This window comes from Gymnoscopelus braueri (assembly GCF_963280865.1).
Source record: "Gymnoscopelus braueri genome assembly, chromosome: 9".
In the NCBI taxonomy this organism is placed as follows: domain Eukaryota; kingdom Metazoa; phylum Chordata; class Actinopteri; order Myctophiformes; family Myctophidae; genus Gymnoscopelus; species Gymnoscopelus braueri.
Window position 1 is genome coordinate 15,662,348 of NC_137610.1, and position 16,866 is coordinate 15,679,213.

Sequence of the window (16,866 nt, forward strand, 5' to 3'; positions counted from 1 at the left end):
GTCCAATAGTAATTAGGCCATGTTGTTTTCACAAGAGCACATAATGGACAGTATGTCGTTGTGGAAAGATACGATACATTAGGCTACTGTTCACAACGTCAACCAATTTGATTTGAAAATCATTAAGTATTCATTATTTTAACAATTTGCCATTTTACAACAATGTGTAATGTGTTAGCAGCCTCTGTTGTATTTTATAATTTTAACATGATAAATATGTGTGATATTGTTTTAGAACAATGAATATGCTTTTGTGTGTTTGTTGGTTTTACACAAGCCTGGGATATAGGCCTTAGGCTTTTACATTAAACATGAGGTTAGATGGGAACATTTGTCACAGTCCAAGGCACAACTTTGATTCATTTCAAATGTGTACACAACTACAGACACAGTGAAATGAATGCATACAATGCTTCCACAAATACCACGTGTTGACGAATTCAGGTTCAATCAAGATACTGAGATAGATAAGAGTCAGAGACACTTGGGTATTTCTAAGATAGAAGTTTATTGCATGAGAAGTATTAAAGAAGAAGTACATGAAACACACAGGTTTGGTGGTCAAGTAGTTCTCTGCCATATTCAGAGATCAGACCATGGTTATACACATAAATAAGAACCTTATGTCTTAGTCGCAAGCTGTTCTCATAACAATACATGTCCTACACTACCAGGTACTGGTACATAGCCTAGTACACATGATTAAAAGACAGTTAAGGCACTCACATAACAATAAATAAAGAAGTTGCTCCACAGCTTATATACGTACTGTAGGTGTAAGGCAAATCAGAGGGGAAGTTAAAGGTGCACAAGATTTATATACATGCTCCCTTTGTATAAAAATAGCCCATGCATTGTGTTTTTCTCAATACATGGCCTATTTACATTGTTTTGTGAAAGTAGAAGAAACAGTGAGTTAAACTAGAAACTAAAATAGGGGAAATAAAATACTGCATATCCAACAGTATTACATTATCAAAACCTATGAAAGTTATTTTTTCTACATGCAGTTCTTTGGACTGTATGTTTGAATAATTTCTCAAATAATTGTTAAGTTGCTATTTTCCTAACTCACTATGAAATTACACCAATATGAATGCAAATTCACACATATCTTGTCCAGCAAATAAAACAAAACTGCTTAGAACTGCTTTCTTGATCAACTGCTATAAAAGCAAACTTGGCCCTTACCTTTGGGTGACGTTTTTCCCCCAACATTTCACAAAGGGAGTATTTCATGCATTAAGGGGGCTACCTGGAGGGGCAAATGCGCTTGGTGGCCAATATGCCCTCGCTGGTAATGGTAAAGTCTAGAGTGACCTTTCAAAATTATGCTTCAACGAGAATTTAGGAGACTGGTTAAAATGTTATTCCTTACTTTTCATCGCTGCTCTGATTTATCTGGTTGCGTCCCACATGGCTTGAATTTAATGCATTTCAGTTTTCTATCATTGAACTAAAAATGACTGCCAAGAACCATTGCCCTTAATATTTTGCAGCTTGGCTACTTAAAAAATCTGTACATGTATACCTGTAGATATGACCTTGCTTTTTGACTGTTGAACGCGATAGGTCTTGTCTGCAGTATGGTGAACACATACATTATTGCTGTCTTGTGTGGGGATGAGCTACTGTGTAGGTTCTCCCAAAACTGTTTATTTTGTCCTCTCTCCGACAGCACATTTAGCTGTTTATCCGTGGATGTACAGGGAAACTGAGCCATATCAATTAGAATCCTAATCTGTTTTTGCAAAGAGAAGAGATGCAGTTGTCTGCTCAGTGTTTCTGAAGACAACAAAACATCAAGGAGAGCTTCAGAATCTATGGAACACACAATGGAACATTGTAAAATGCTAATTAGTGTTTTGTCTCCTGCTGTAGAAAACCATAACCAGACAGACCTTTGAATAAATTAATAATATTTTGATTTAACTACATGTTAATTTGGTTAAATCTGGCGTCCTTTTTCCGTCCGTCCAAATGCTATTTTCCCCAAAATGTTCAAAACGTTTAAAAAATAGCCACGCTCACATCACAATGCGTAGATTGGCTATTTTCAAACAGCCAAAGTATAAAATAGGGCCTATGTTTACTTTAAGTTATATCTAACATCTCCTGTTTGTATAGCTTGTAAAACTGTTTACCTCACTTTCCACAACATATGTAGTTATCAGACATGAGGCTCTTAGGCTGCTGTGCAAATCAAAGAATGATAAATCAATGGTGCTTACCCCATTATTTTCTCTGGTCAATCTGTCACAAGGTATTGTATTAGCAGTGGATGAGGAAAGGAGGGAAGTCCTGGGGGCAATTGGGGGAAATGAGCAATGAAAAGCAAATGAAAATTCCAATCTATAAGCTTTTAGCTCTCTGATCCTCAACAGTTTAATGAGAACTTTTGAGGCAGCATGATTAAAGCCTACTATGCAGGGAGTTGGAGAACAAAAACCCATGTAATTATATGAGATATTGTGTCTCTAAGCCTGCAAAGAGACACTTTCATTACAATATTCTAATAGAAGAGCAGGGTATTTCTACAAACAGTTCATAATTTCACATTATGTGATATTATGGTCTCTGAAAATTAACTTAAATAACAATTCCAAAAGGCAGTTCATTTTCTGAAAAATAATTTATTTCCAGAGTAAAATAAATGATATGTTGCCATACAAAAAGTGTAAGAAAAGGGACAATGTCAAAACTGTAACTGTAGAGAGACCAGTAACATAAGTCATACTGTATATGCCAAGAAGCATTAAAGAGCCCATATCCAGTAATAAGTTCATAGTATGTTGACAAAGTTTATCTTTACTGCCATTGCAAACACATTGCCTCCTGTACCCTTTTGTAGCTTCCATTCAAGGTTTTACAGGCCTAGCTTGAAGCAACAAATTATTTCTTGTAATAATACAACATACTAATTTCACTGCTATGAATTGTCCCAAATCATCTTTGACATATCAGAAAACATTTTCATATACTGGTAATTATATTATATACTGTATTTTTATATTGTCCTCTCAAATACAATCTAATTAACATTCTGAAGCTAACAAAACAAAATATATTACTCCAAACCTGTTTTACTTGAATGTCAAAACACTCAAACACAACTCAACATTCTTGCTTTTTCCACTAGGTGCAAAAGTCAAAAGAATATAAATAACAATCTTATTTGGACAATCCCTCATTAAGACATATTAGGTTGAATCAACTCTGCAGGTGAAAAAACAAAACAAAACAAAAACATGGAAATGCAAGAAAACCGCTGTGATGAAAAATCAACCTGAAGTCTGACAACAAGTCTAACAATAAAGACTATAGCATTAGATATGAATTGCACAAGTTCTTTTGCACCTATAAAAGACAGACTTGTGTAGTCTAAGCAGTATCAAAAACAGTGTCTATGATCCAGCAAGAGAAAAAGAATTCAAACAGTGCACAATGACCTAAAACACCATCTCATTTACTATTATTAGATTTGATTTTCTGACAATAAAAGCATCTAATAGGCCCATTAAAGCTATAATCCGTAAGTGTTATGTCAGTTGTCTCCCTCTCCCGATGAAGAGAGGCAATTGCAATGATGTCCGAACTACAGTACAAGAAAGATGACGGCGCATCTAGTGTCGATTCCAATGCGCCGTCTGCAACAACTTATTTGTCAACCAGTAGGTGTACTACCTGACACCAGGGTCGAAATGTCTCAATGGAAGAGAAGGGAGACCACCTCCAACCACTGCAGATGTGATAGTTATATTGTATTAACATTACCATACATATTGATTAAAAGAGCGTTTTATGCCTTAAAATATAAGTCCCGGATTGTAGCTTTAATAACATTTCTCCTCTTTGTAACAGCTCCAAAACAATAGCTTTCTGTTTCACTGACATAAAATGTATTAAAGAATGACCTTTGGAGTTTGTAAACACTTGGCAACCTTTATGTATGAACAAATGAAAAACCACCTAATTTATTACAGTCTCGTCTCTGAGAGGACAAGACAGAATGCACAGTGCTCTACAGTAAGTGAAAGGAGCCTGCCATTCTTCACAAATATGTAAATGGAATCATGACAGCCCTAGAAAGAATATGGCAACTATAGTTGTAGCAATGTATCAACCCTCTAATAATCAACAAGGACTTGAATTAGGACTGAGCCAGACAGATTTATCTCATTTTTCTACCACCAAATCACCACAGGAATTCACTGGCACTGGACAACATCTGGCTGATAAGTTAACAATTAAAGTGGACCCTTTCTAAAGTTACCAAGGATGTGAAGCAGAGAGCAGCAACAGTCTCCCAAGACCTGAATGCGCCTTTAAATAGATTTACCTTTATCAAAAACCATTTTTTTATCCTTTCAAAATAAAGAATAATTTCAGAAGATATTCCTTCAAGAGAATTTGGATATTGTACTTTGTCCTTCTCTTGTCATATACACTATAAAACGGACTCCATATTCTCACAAACTTCATGGTCCTCTAAGTTATATATAAACTTTGTCCTGTCCACTAGTTTGGGACCATCCATGTCCGTGAGCGAGGGGTAGAATTCAGTTGGCGTCATGTGGCCCTCATGACTTTTGATGTACTTTCTATAGTTCCTGCGTAAGCAATACCAGGTGGTGGAGTAAAGGAGGAAGGCGACGCCCTTCAAAATAATGGCAAGGCTCACATACAGATGTCTGTAAGCAACGTTGTCGTACAGCAAGCAAGCACCCCTATCGCCACACTCCGAACTCCAGAAAAGGCATGTAGAGTCGATCCCGGCACCGAAGATCAGGGGAGGGGGAATGAAACCTGCAAAATGGAAAGTGATCAGTTTGATTGACTGAACACATCAACGCTTTAAAGGTAAGAAAGTAATTTTTAATTTTTAGTTTACATCCCCTGCATAGAAAAGGTTAATACAAATATGAAAGATTGTATCGGCTCCTGGTCAGTATCATCACTGATCAGGAGGCTACCCATTTTCCCCTTTTTCTAAAACAATTGTGTGATATACTGTAATTTTGTCAGATTTGCTGTTTGCTAGCAAAAACGGGAATTGGAATCAAACTCCAAGGAGAATATTATGGTCTGTGCACTAACTGGCTGAGCCACCAGGTACCCCAATATTCACACCATTCTTAACAAGAACACATTATGGAAGACCAGTTAGAAACACACATGCAAATCTGTAGGAATCTAAAAACATTTTTGTTTAAATGCATAAAAGTTGTCTTACCAAGGAGTCTGAGCAAGAGAAACAACACCCCAAGAGCATAGGACTTTAACTCAGGGCTCACAGTCCTTTAAAAAGAGAGGAGAGACATCTTAATGAGAGTTTCCATGTGAACGCACACCTATTATACTGAACATATGCACAAAAAAAACATATATGCAAAGGAATGCAAATACGCACACTAACTCGTGCTGGGTGTTGAAGTATAGTGAGAAGTGTGAGGGCTGGTGTTACCTGATTAGTATGATGACAGAAGGAGTCTGGGCCATGGCGCCGATCATGCTGCAGGCACAGATCACACACAGGAAGATAAGGAATGCCTCCTGGCAACCGGGGCTGGGGCATTTCCCCGGGACCGCAGTGGCAGGCTCGCCGTCGCTCAATATACACGAGCACCCTGTCAGGTTCTGAGAAGACGTTTGGCACAAAGCAACAATAAGTGACACAGTAAAACCCTCAGTGTTCATTTATCTATTTTGTAACTCTGAGAGTGTACACATGTAACCTAAATGGACCGTTACAGGTCCATTTGGTTAAATGTGTACGCTCAGGATGTTACGAGTTAATGTGAAAATACGTCATGGTCCCTTTGTTCCCCATTTGAGCATTTGGGCAAATATTTTGAGGAAAAGCAGCACTTATTAAGAGCACCGTGGCAACGAATGGTGCATTATTATATCTGTGAAAAGGTTACTGGTCTGACTGCAGGACGGAGACGGAGGTAACAGTAATGATTTACACTACAGAGCTGAGCTCAGTGCACTGCTCCCCGCATGCGATTTGAATATAGAGAGGATTAATGCACAGTCAGCATCTGGTCTCGAGGAACCACAGCAACGCTTGGCTACCCAGTACAAGATAACTGACAGCAAAACTGACTAACACAGTACCTCTAGTGCGTTCTAACTTTGAATTAAGCAGGTGTTATGGATGGGATATATTACACATTTACACACTTGATACACTTTATTACACTGTTTTTACCCCTATTATACCTTTCTTTTATTAATCTTTTTGTTTTTGTTTTTATTATACATGTTGTTGGTCTGGTGGAGCATGCCATACCAACATTTCACTAGAAACAATGGTATGACAGAGTGACAAATCTTATTGAATCCTGAATAAATCAGTATAAGGCCAGCACTGCATCACTGGGAGAGTCATTAACCATCCAGCTTCCTGAGGTCTTAAGTAACACTTGACCGTCACGGCACAACAAATGGATAATCGTATCCAGGAGACGCTATTTCCAACCTGCCTAGTGTGAGGTAAACTGCCGTCTGTGACTATTTCAGGACATTTGAAGGAGAGGGTAATGACCTGAGAGGTGTTTGATGTCCCTCTTGGGCTCACCGTAGTGGTGCAGCCGGCGAAGCAGGCAGACAGGTAGGTGACACCGTTGGAACCACACACAGGACTGATGGAGGATGTGAAGCAATTACAATGACTGATGCACTGAGCTGCTGGTTTCTGGCCCACCTGCAGCGTCCTGGACAAAGGCAGGAGTAATTGAGATGTTTGTCATGCACATACTGCCAGCAGTGAATAAATAAGAATGAATATGCCATTAACAGAGCTCATGAAGTGGGTTTAAACCTGTAATTTCACAACCAAACCGTGTCGAGCATGTTCACTGGGTAGGAATTATAAGATTATATATATATATTTTTTTTACTGATCTCAACTAGCTTTGACACATATTTACAGCTAAAAAAGAAGAAGAAAAGCCTTACACATTACAATTACAGTACTTTGAATAAAATCACTGTTACTGAAGCAATTCATACATTTATCATGGAATCTTCTGCACAGGTCTCTTTTACCTAATGCTTGTCAAATGCTTAACACTTGGCTTTTCCCAGACTCAATTGTGATTCTGCAGCTGCACATGTTGTCACCCTACAGCAATCAGTCCAGCTTGGAGCCATGAAAGTAAAATAATTGTGCTAGCAACAAATAGTCTGCGGTTGCATCAGAAGGCAGCGGTAATCTACACTTCAAGCTCATCAGGACCAACCATAGTTATCTGTGCAGACAGGAACATGCTCGCCCCGATCATTAAGCCTAAATAGAGCCAATGATCATCTAGAGCCATGTGGCCAGCTTCAAAATGTCATTGTAGTCAGTGCAGCGTGTCCTTACTCGTTCTTGCTATATCTAACGGTCACCCCGGCGACAGGGCCCGTGTCGCAGCCCAGGAAGAGGAAAGAGACGTAGCAGGCGGTGGAGATGAGGTTGACGAGCATTGCCATGCGGATGGCTCCCAGGGCGGACAGGTTCAACTTCTTCACCAGGAGGCCACCCATGAAGATCCCCAGGCACGCACACGGAATAGCTGTCATGCCTGCAGAGAGAGTGGGGCCAAGGCACTGCTTATCAGACAGGAACAGAGATGGGTAAAGGTGGCGGATCAGCGAGCACATTTGCCCAGTGGTGGAAAGTATCTAATTACATGTACTCAAGTACTGCACTTAAGTCAAATGTTGAGGCATTTGTACTTTACTTGAGTATTTCCGATTTCCAATACTTTTACTCCTACTCCACTACATCTCAGAGGCAAATATTGTACTTTTACTCAACTACAATTATTTGAAAACTTTAGTTACTAGTTATTTTGCAGATATAAATTATTACATTATAAAACATACATTAACCACTTTAGCCCTATTTTATACCTAGGCTATTTGAAAATAGCCGATCTACAAGTTCACAACGCGTCGCATCGCGACGTGTTGTGAGCTTGTAGATCTGCTATTTTCAAACATTTTACTACTTTTAATTTTGGTACTTTAAGTGCATTTTTACACCAATACTTTTGTACTTTTACTCAAGTAAATCTTGAATTCCAGACTTTTATTTGTAACAGAGTACTTCTACATTGCAGTATTGATACTTTTACTTAGGTAAAAACATTTGAGTACTTTTTCCACCACTGCACATTGCTTCTTGTTCCATATACCACGGGGCCCTAGGTTGAAAAACCGTGTGTTCTGATACAAACCTAAGAGCTGATTGGCAGAGCTGGTGGTGAGGTTGAACTGTTGCTCCAGGTATTTCCCCAGAAACGCGGCGAAGCCAGCCACCACCCCGATCTCCATGCAAGCAGCCAGGATGATGCAAGTGAAGACTGGGTTGGAGAGCAGGTGCTTGGTCACTTTGGGGATCACTGGAAGAAGGGTAAAAGTTGGGGGGGGGGCGTGTTATTTGAGGAGCTATAGAGACTGGCGAGCCTGATCTCCACACAGCTAAATCCTCAGTATTAACCCATTTAGACCTAGAGGCAGATTCTTAAAAAACACCTTCTAAATCCTGACCTAAGTTTTCTGAAAAACTTCATATTAAAAAAAATTACAACAAATGTATGTTGCTATATACTGTACATAGCAACAACAACAACAACCCCAAAAGGGGTTCCCGTCCTGAAAGGTGTAGTTACAAACAGGGGTTCCCGCCCAAAATGGGCATAAATCAGGGAATGTAAACATGGACTGGTGGATTTTGCCGTGTAGGTGATTAGGGAGATGACATCTAAAGCTTTCCTTGTTGCTGTTGTTGTGCTGTTTTAGTACAAGCACCTAATTACAGATTGTTCAATTCTTTTTTGCTGAAGGACTGGATGAGCAAATGAGAGGATACAACAAAATCTAAAAAGAATGTAAAATAAATTAAGTGTATAACTGAATATACTCTTTCTTTCTTTCTTCCTTCCATCCATGGAACAACAGCTGATTAAACCTCTACTGTTTATCTGAGGGTTACTACATTTTTTACAAATCAGATTTAAAATAACAACAATGTACATTAGTATCTATAACCGAGAGATCATTTAAAATATATAGTGAAACTAATAAACTGGTGGTATTCAAAATAATAGCAGTTCACTGTCGTAAAAGACATGCATTATATTAGTTACGGAATTCTGCCCTCTCACCTCTAAGCTGCTGACAGCAGGTGGGGCTGTTGGCCGGCTCATGGCTGCGCACCACCCCATTGCTGGGTTTGGGCGTCTCACTGTCTGGACTTAGGGTTGGAGGAAGCATGGCCTGCTCACTTTCTGGCCCGCTCTCCCCCCCATCCCCTGATGGCAGGGACTGGGGGAAGCCAAACATGACGATCGCAGAGAAAAAAAGTAAGGCACCGCACAGGAGAAAACCTAGCCACCAGGCCCCGATCCACCGGGGGTCATCAGGGGTGATGTCCAGCTTACCTGTGGGGAGGCACAGTGTCACAAAGCCACCAAAAACAAACAGACAGAACACACACATGAGTCAGCGATGGGAAAGAATGTAACGCAGTGACTCACTGGTGTCAATGAAGATAGCGTCCACATAGAACTTGGTGCAGACGGATCCCAAGATGAAGCCACACGCCGGCCCAAACACCAGAGTAGAAAAGAGAATTCCTGTAGAACAGAAGCAAAAAGAGGGATTCAGTACTTCAGTTAAAATACCATAATAACTTAAAACTGTTCAGGTTAACATATGGCTAAGAAATAGCATTATAATGTCAACACAATGTAACAAACTTTGTAACGTGTACATCTACTGCAATGCCTTACTCAGCCACTGGGGGGCACCTTTTGTTCACGGCTGTCTGTGTGTGTTTTTTTTAAGGAGCAATAAGTCAAATAGAGCAACATTACCACTTTTATCATCGTCAGGCACGACAGCAAGCATGCAGTTCAAATAAACCAAGAACAGACAAGGAATCTCACAAACAAGTATGTTGGTGCCACTGCCAGTTACGAGCGCATGGCTCACCTATCTTCTATCATACATCAGATCACAGGCACAGTAAGTATAGTAACACCATTAGAAGCCCATTATATAAATAGATTCACTAAGTGGAAGCTGACAACACAACCAGTTGCCTCGTCTGTATCTTCTCCATTGCAGTGGCTAGATGGAGCAGAAATGTAGCACATTCCCAAATCCTAATTAGAGTGCTGCCAGAGGGTGACAGTCTGGCACAGACGTTGGACAGACACACAGATAATGAAGACACAAAGCTTTATTTGGGGAAACTAAAGTATCTCCCTGGCTAAATATCCATTGATCTCTGGTATTATAGGCTAAGTACTGAGTTTAACATTGGACTATTCCTGGCACATAGCGACAACTCATATAATTTCCAGTAAGGAGGGGTGCACCGTATATTGGTCATCATCATATGAGTATTATTGGCCGATAATTACTTAAAAATTGATTATCGGTATCTGACAGATATAAAACGGTATACTATCCCGATGTGGAATTCCAATTAATTGACAACAAATATATTATATATCATGCAAGGAGGGAGCAAGATACGCTTAATACCAAATGTAAAGCCACCTGAAGATCCGACTCATCTCCGTGGTGTGAAGGAGCACTTAGCACTGTATTTCAGGGAGCGATAGCAAAAGCATATTGCGGTCATATCTGAGGCACCGCACTTTTATATCACAGCTTGTTTAATTCCAGCCCTTGGAAAAAGAGTGTAGTGTTCAGTAAGCCTAATAAATCATGTCACAAAGTAGTGTTTTTTTCTGCATATGCACCCAGCATCAAATTTACAGTATAATAACTGGTGTACGGTAAACCTTACTGGTGAAAACTGGATTGCATAATCGGTATCAATATCAGTCGATATGCCGTTATTTTGACAACACGAGAAGGTGCGACCTTGAGGTGTGTCCTTCTGTGTTGCTGACACGATTTCACATATTCTGAAAGCCAAACACAGAGGAAGGAGCGCACACCTGTGTTGATGAGGTGCTGAGCACGGCAGGTAATATAGTATTGAAAAAGGATGAGGCTGCACAGCTCTTAGCCACGATGCAAAAGTTTATTAAAAGAAACCAACGTTCTCGACAAAGAAGTCTTCCTCAGGGTTGTCGAAACGTTGGTTTCTTTTAATAAACTTTTGCATCGCGGCTAAGAGCTGTGCGGCCTCATCCTTATTCCAATACATATTCTGAAAGCTACATCACTCTGGCCTGTTCCCCATCTCATGTGTTCTGCAGTTGGCGTAGAGGCTAATGCAGAGTACAGCAGCCATGCTGAGGCCTGACAGCCACCCACACTAGCCCTTTGCCGGCTGCATGCTGGCCTGAACATCACTGCTTACAATGAGGGGCCTCTGGTAGGCTTGACAGATGTTTATTCAAATGCTCAGAGCGGCCAATTAAAGAGTGTGCATGGAAAAAGTGACTTAACATTCAGCATTCACTAGCACAACGGCGGTTCAGCTGAAAGCTATTCTATGCTATATGAGTTAGTGCTGAGATAGCATGCATGGTCCACTTCCCAGGCTGATCATACACATATCATTTGGAAATCAATGTGTTCACTGGAAGTTATAGCCTCAATTACACAATAGCTTATTATACCTCCCAGGCCAGAAATTATGAAATGTTTCATTAAGAGAGAGCACATTATCTGATTAGTTGCTACTTACCCTAACATGGCTTATCCCTACTACATTCACACAAAACGCAGAGTCAGCAAAAGGCTTTCATGTTGGGAATATATCGTTTACCTCTGCCTACAGCTAGTAAGTCAGTCCACAAGCATCATACACACAATAAAGCCATGAGTGTTCATTTAACTCTGAGTGTACAAATATAACCAGACGGACCTCATTTTTAACACTGACACTATGGAATGTACTGTGCAGATGTTGACACTAGCCACCACAGCAAACCTTACTGGTTTATTGGCAAATACAGAAGCAGCATGCCTGAAGCACTGTTGTATTCCATTTGTATTACAGCTTCTTTACCTCTTGCCGTTGCTGGTTGAAAGGGTTTTGTAACATAACAAAAGAGGCACTTACAGGGCCACCACTGATTTAGGGTACAGCCATTTTCCGCTTTGAAGTCAAAGTCAGGGTTAGTCAGCTTTAAGCAGCCCAAAACAATCAAACAATCAAACAGACAAACAACAAAACTAAGCTCAAAATAGCCACACTCTAGCCGCTAGAGTGTGGCTATTTTGAGCTTAGTTGTGTTGGATGGGCTAGCTAGAGAGGCTAGCGAGTCCATCCAGAGTTCAAGACACTACTCACAAACAGCCCCCACCCCCTTCACATACACACACAGGGAGGTGTGGTGCGAGGGCACAAGTGTACGCCGACAAACTTGTGCAGATTCACAAGGGTTTTCAAATGGTTGCAGTTTCCATTTGACTAACTAAACTCGCCTGTGGTGCATCAAATTAGGGCTGTGTGGTCTCGGTTACAATGTGTTTCCTTAGAAACGATGAGTGTTGTCTCCCCATAGCAACAACACCGCAATTGGTTTCACCACAGGAAACCTTGAATAGGAAACTCAGTTAGCGAAATCAACCGCCAACAGATGACAGTTAATGCTCAGTCCACACACTGATAAGATGTTTCCACCAAGCTCTCTCTCTGCCCTCGACTACTTGTAGAAACACTGTCTCCTTGGTGATAGCACTGTACGATCCTGCAAGCTTTGCATGTGTGAATAAATCTCCAATCTATGAGAGATTGTGATTTTTATTTGTCAGTATCTACTGCAGGCTACTGGGCAAGAAATGGAGGGGCGTTTTTCTTCGGTGATGAACTTTTATCATAAATTAGTTTAATAATTTGCTGAAAAAACGAATATTTCTTCAAAAGAGATAACAGAGCTATTCAAAAGTAACGTGGCGTGCAAGGATTAGCATAATTCAATTCAAAGTATTTCAGAGGATCTATTTTAGTAAAGCTAGATTGTCGAAGATTTACCCAAACCTCTCTGATATCTATGACAGATGCCCCCATGCTCCAGCTTGGTGGAATAGATATTGGGAGATATTCAAATTGACTCTGGATCCATGACTTCAGATCACTATCTTTGGTGCTGCTGAGGAGGGAGTTAGAATGACTACTAAACAAACACATGTAATCTCCTTTGCCTCTTTAATTACCGTCAATAAATTCTCTTCCTATGCAATAACTGCTCACCCCTTTCAAACACGTCCTGGCTGCAGGACTAAATATCATTTCTGAATTAGGAAATGATGAAATTGGCTGTCTGTGGCTCAGTTCAGCTGCAAAACTTTATAAGCAATGTGTACATAGGTACATTATAAGCGTACGACCGTAAGAAGTACGCAAATGTCACAGTGTACGGGTACTGTGACCTTATGGGATGCAGGCATTACTTAAAGCAAAGTTTAACTTTGGTTTGTGTAGTTATCTTACAAATATGCCAAATATTGGCAAGATATCTTCAATATTTGCTTCGTTGATTAGAAATTGATATTCCAAAATAGTCTCCCTATTGAGTTACATAACATTGCACAGTGAAGCAGGTCTCATGTCACACTTTTAGCACATTAACAAACACAAACAAAGCATATTCTGCCTCCGGATGTATGACATTACAAAACCCGACACGGCATTAAAAAAAAAGCTGCTTTGTGTTGATTTTATTATTTGAATTAGGAAGAAGACCCCGGCTGGCTCCGCGGATCAGGATCTTCAAATAGTGAAATCAATAGGAAGTTGACATTTTATAAAACTAAAAATGCCGTGTCGGGTATCGTAATGATATAAAGAATCCACTTTGTTTGTGCTGTTGTCACAGCATAAACACTCAATATTAAAAATAATAATAATAATGATCCATATGTCCCCTCTTCTCTTTCCTCTGGGGTTACTCAATCTGCCGTCTCCCTGACTGTCAACTGGAGAATAAATGGCAAAAACAAGATTTTCTACTTTGCTGATGCTACCCTGAAACGATGTTTCTCCACTCAAACAACAAAAAAATTAGCACATTTTCCCATCTCAATTTTGTCTCAGTTGTTAGGCCATCTTAAAATAGGCGCATGTGACTGTATCTCAAGACCCTTCCATTTGTGCGAGTCGCACAGGTAAAACCAAATTACAGGGCAAGGTGATGAATGGCATGCAGTCATGAAGGAGAAGTGATTTGGTATGCTTCCTTTTCCTGTGGCCCCCACTGACAAGCATGGTTAGCTTTATTGCAGCCTTCTATATCCCCATCCATCTCAGATACGCAACATGAGCCAAAGTTATTTTTTGCTCTCTTAATCTAATTTCAGCTGAATCTGATATGGCTGTGATGGAATATGGATTTGCTCTTTGCTCCTTGATATAAAGGATGAAAGAAAAAAAGAAAACGTATATATATAATTCATGTTTTTCTTGACATTAATAAGCTAAAATATAACACAGCAATCTACTGTTGAGCCAATTTGATCTCTGTGAAGGACAAAATATCAGCATTCACACATAGCGATTTGTAATGCACCCACATCCCAAACCACCCCTAAATATCCTCTCCCTTCCAGCAGTCCCATTATAGACTAAGTACAAAACAAACCAATTTGTTGCTGTTGTATTTCACCCAACCCTTTTAGTATCCTGTGAATTATGCCCTCTGTGGAGCATGTCAGATATAATTCAATAACAAAGCTGGGCTGTAGTGTTTTTGTCTCCGACTAATTTATTTAGTGTGCAGCGGAACAGGCCCCGCTAACTGCTGTCCATAAGCCATGTGATTCCCAGATATTAATTAACCCACAGGTTCATCCTGTGACCTATGCCACCGTTTCTCAACCAGTGGTCCACGGGACCACTGGTTGAGAAACGGTGGCATAGGTCACAGGATGAACTGGTGGCCCATGGCATTTCTTGAATATGAAATGGTTCGGCTATGGAATAGGCTTGTGAAGATGTCTGACCAGAGACTCACAAAAAAGATCTTTAATTGAGATCTGTTTTATTCTAATGTTTTTGTTTTTTTAATAAGTTACTATGTGACGTTCATGAAATTAGAAGTACAATGTTTTCAATGTATAAAAAACATAGTGTAGTGATATATGGTATAAACCTAAGTTGCGAACTTATTGTCTCATAAAGACAGGTACACTGTAGAACCTTATGTGAAGTACTGTATAATTTAAGCAAAAGACAGCAATCTCTCTGTGCACAAATACGGTCAGGAACATTACCATTAGCTCTGGAGACTGGCAGGTTTAATGCCACTCCAGAGGAAGAGAGATACTGTTTGTTTTGTGAACTTGGTGAAATTGAAAATGAGGTTAACTTTTTGTATTATAGCTCTAAATATGATGGGTATTTGTTTGTAAGATGTCTTCTATTCGTGGTGATTTCCTTGAGTTAGATGATTATGAAAAACTTGAGATATGTTTTGTTAAAGGAGCTTTTGTTGTGGCAGATTTCATTTGTCAAGGTTGGGAGAGAAGACAGAACACTCTGTATCTGTATAATTCCTAGTTGTAATTGAATGTATTATGTGAATATATTGTTAACATGCTGTAAGCGTAAAATGGTGTCTTATAAACCCACGAGGGTTGGGCACTTTGTGTGCAGGACACGGAAATAAAATGATCTATCTATTCACCTGTTTTCCACTTCCTGTCGATTTGATCCAATGAAACTGGTCAGATGACCAATGATATCCAATGAAATCGACAGGAAGTGGAAAACACACAGTCTAGGAAACGTGAATATGTTAAAAATATGTTTAAATAAGATTTCAGAAGTTCATTGAACTAGTGTAGTAGTGTGGTGAAGAAGTTGAAATGAAATAATCAGTGCTTGATATACTGTACTTCAACAGTATATATTGTTTCGTAGAGTTGGGGTGGTCCTTGAGCATTGTTTGAAATATGCTAGTGGGCCAGAGCTCAAAAAAAGATTGAGAACCACTGACCTATGCAATGTATTTGTCAGTGTGACTGAAAAAAGAAAAAAGAAAACTCTCTTGAAGTGAATTGAATACAAAGTTGCCAAATACACACGACCTGAGACTGATTTTACAAATGCCTTCTAAACTAAAACTTTCAAACACTTTCAAAATGTTTCAGAAAAGTTCAAAAATAGCAGATATACAAGCTCGCAGTGCGGCACAAAGCTGTGAGCTTGTGTATCTGCTATTTTTTAAATACATAGCCAACGTACAAATCTTAAATGACACATGCTTTCCCGGTTTTAATGGGTTAAAAGAAGTTACAGGCATATTCACCCTTGGTACAAAGGCAAAGATGAGACGGATGAACTTTGTGCTGGCTCAGCATCTGTGGCAAAAATGGGTCTACTTCAAGATTTTGAAAAAGTACGGTTTAGCAGTTATAAAAGGAGGCTGTTCAACAGTGCACCCTTAATCTTAACACAAGGATAGCATTTTCACTCCGGCAGTGTTCATTCTGGAGCCGGGGACCACTTAAAGGCAGCTCCATTTTATGGTGACTCTGATAATGGCCCCAGCAAAGCACAATGTAAAGATTAAACCATAATACACTCCATAAAACGTGCGACTGCTGGGCCATTCTGTTCTTAAGATCTCTCCTGAGAAGCTTCTGGAGCCCGGTGAAACCCCATGACAAAACAGCTACCGGTCTCCACACAGATACAAGTGACTACATGGCCTTAATGGACCCTTTTAAAAGCTCATGGTTACGAAATTGAGTTTCTTCAGATGAGCGTTGTCAATTAATTACCATCATGAGCCAGACGTAGTAGGCTAGCCTATGCGGTGAAAGGCTAGAGGCAACTACATGGGAGATGTGGCTGCACCAGCCTCAGGTCATTTTCTGGTCTCACTGTGCAAAGGGAATTCCTTGTTCCCCTTCATTAATCCTGTTCAACTTCGCTCC

At 39.9% G+C, this 16,866-nt stretch overlaps 1 protein-coding gene across 2 annotated transcripts in view; it reads right to left on the reverse strand.

Annotated features, from left to right (window-relative positions):
• Positions 1-2,613: 2,613 nt before the first annotated feature.
• The window catches only part of slco3a1a (solute carrier organic anion transporter family member 3A1a), a 48,180-nt gene continuing 33,927 nt past the window's right edge, over positions 2,614-16,866 (reverse strand). Inside the window, exons 3-10 of one of the 2 annotated variants that reach the window (XM_080438699.1) lie at positions 9,534-9,632; positions 9,162-9,437; positions 8,232-8,396; positions 7,373-7,574; positions 6,584-6,719; positions 5,465-5,637; positions 5,234-5,298; positions 2,614-4,806 (exon numbers count right to left, since the gene is read on the reverse strand). In XM_080438699.1, coding sequence (XP_080294825.1) covers positions 4,448-4,806; positions 5,234-5,298; positions 5,465-5,637; positions 6,584-6,719; positions 7,373-7,574; positions 8,232-8,396; positions 9,162-9,437; positions 9,534-9,632 — 1,475 coding nt within the window. In that variant the 3' untranslated portion in view covers positions 2,614-4,447. Of the gene's footprint in view, positions 4,807-5,233; positions 5,299-5,464; positions 5,638-6,550; positions 6,720-7,372; positions 7,575-8,231; positions 8,397-9,161; positions 9,438-9,533; positions 9,633-16,866 lie in introns of both variants that reach the window. The other variant, XM_080438698.1, reaches the window with a different exon arrangement.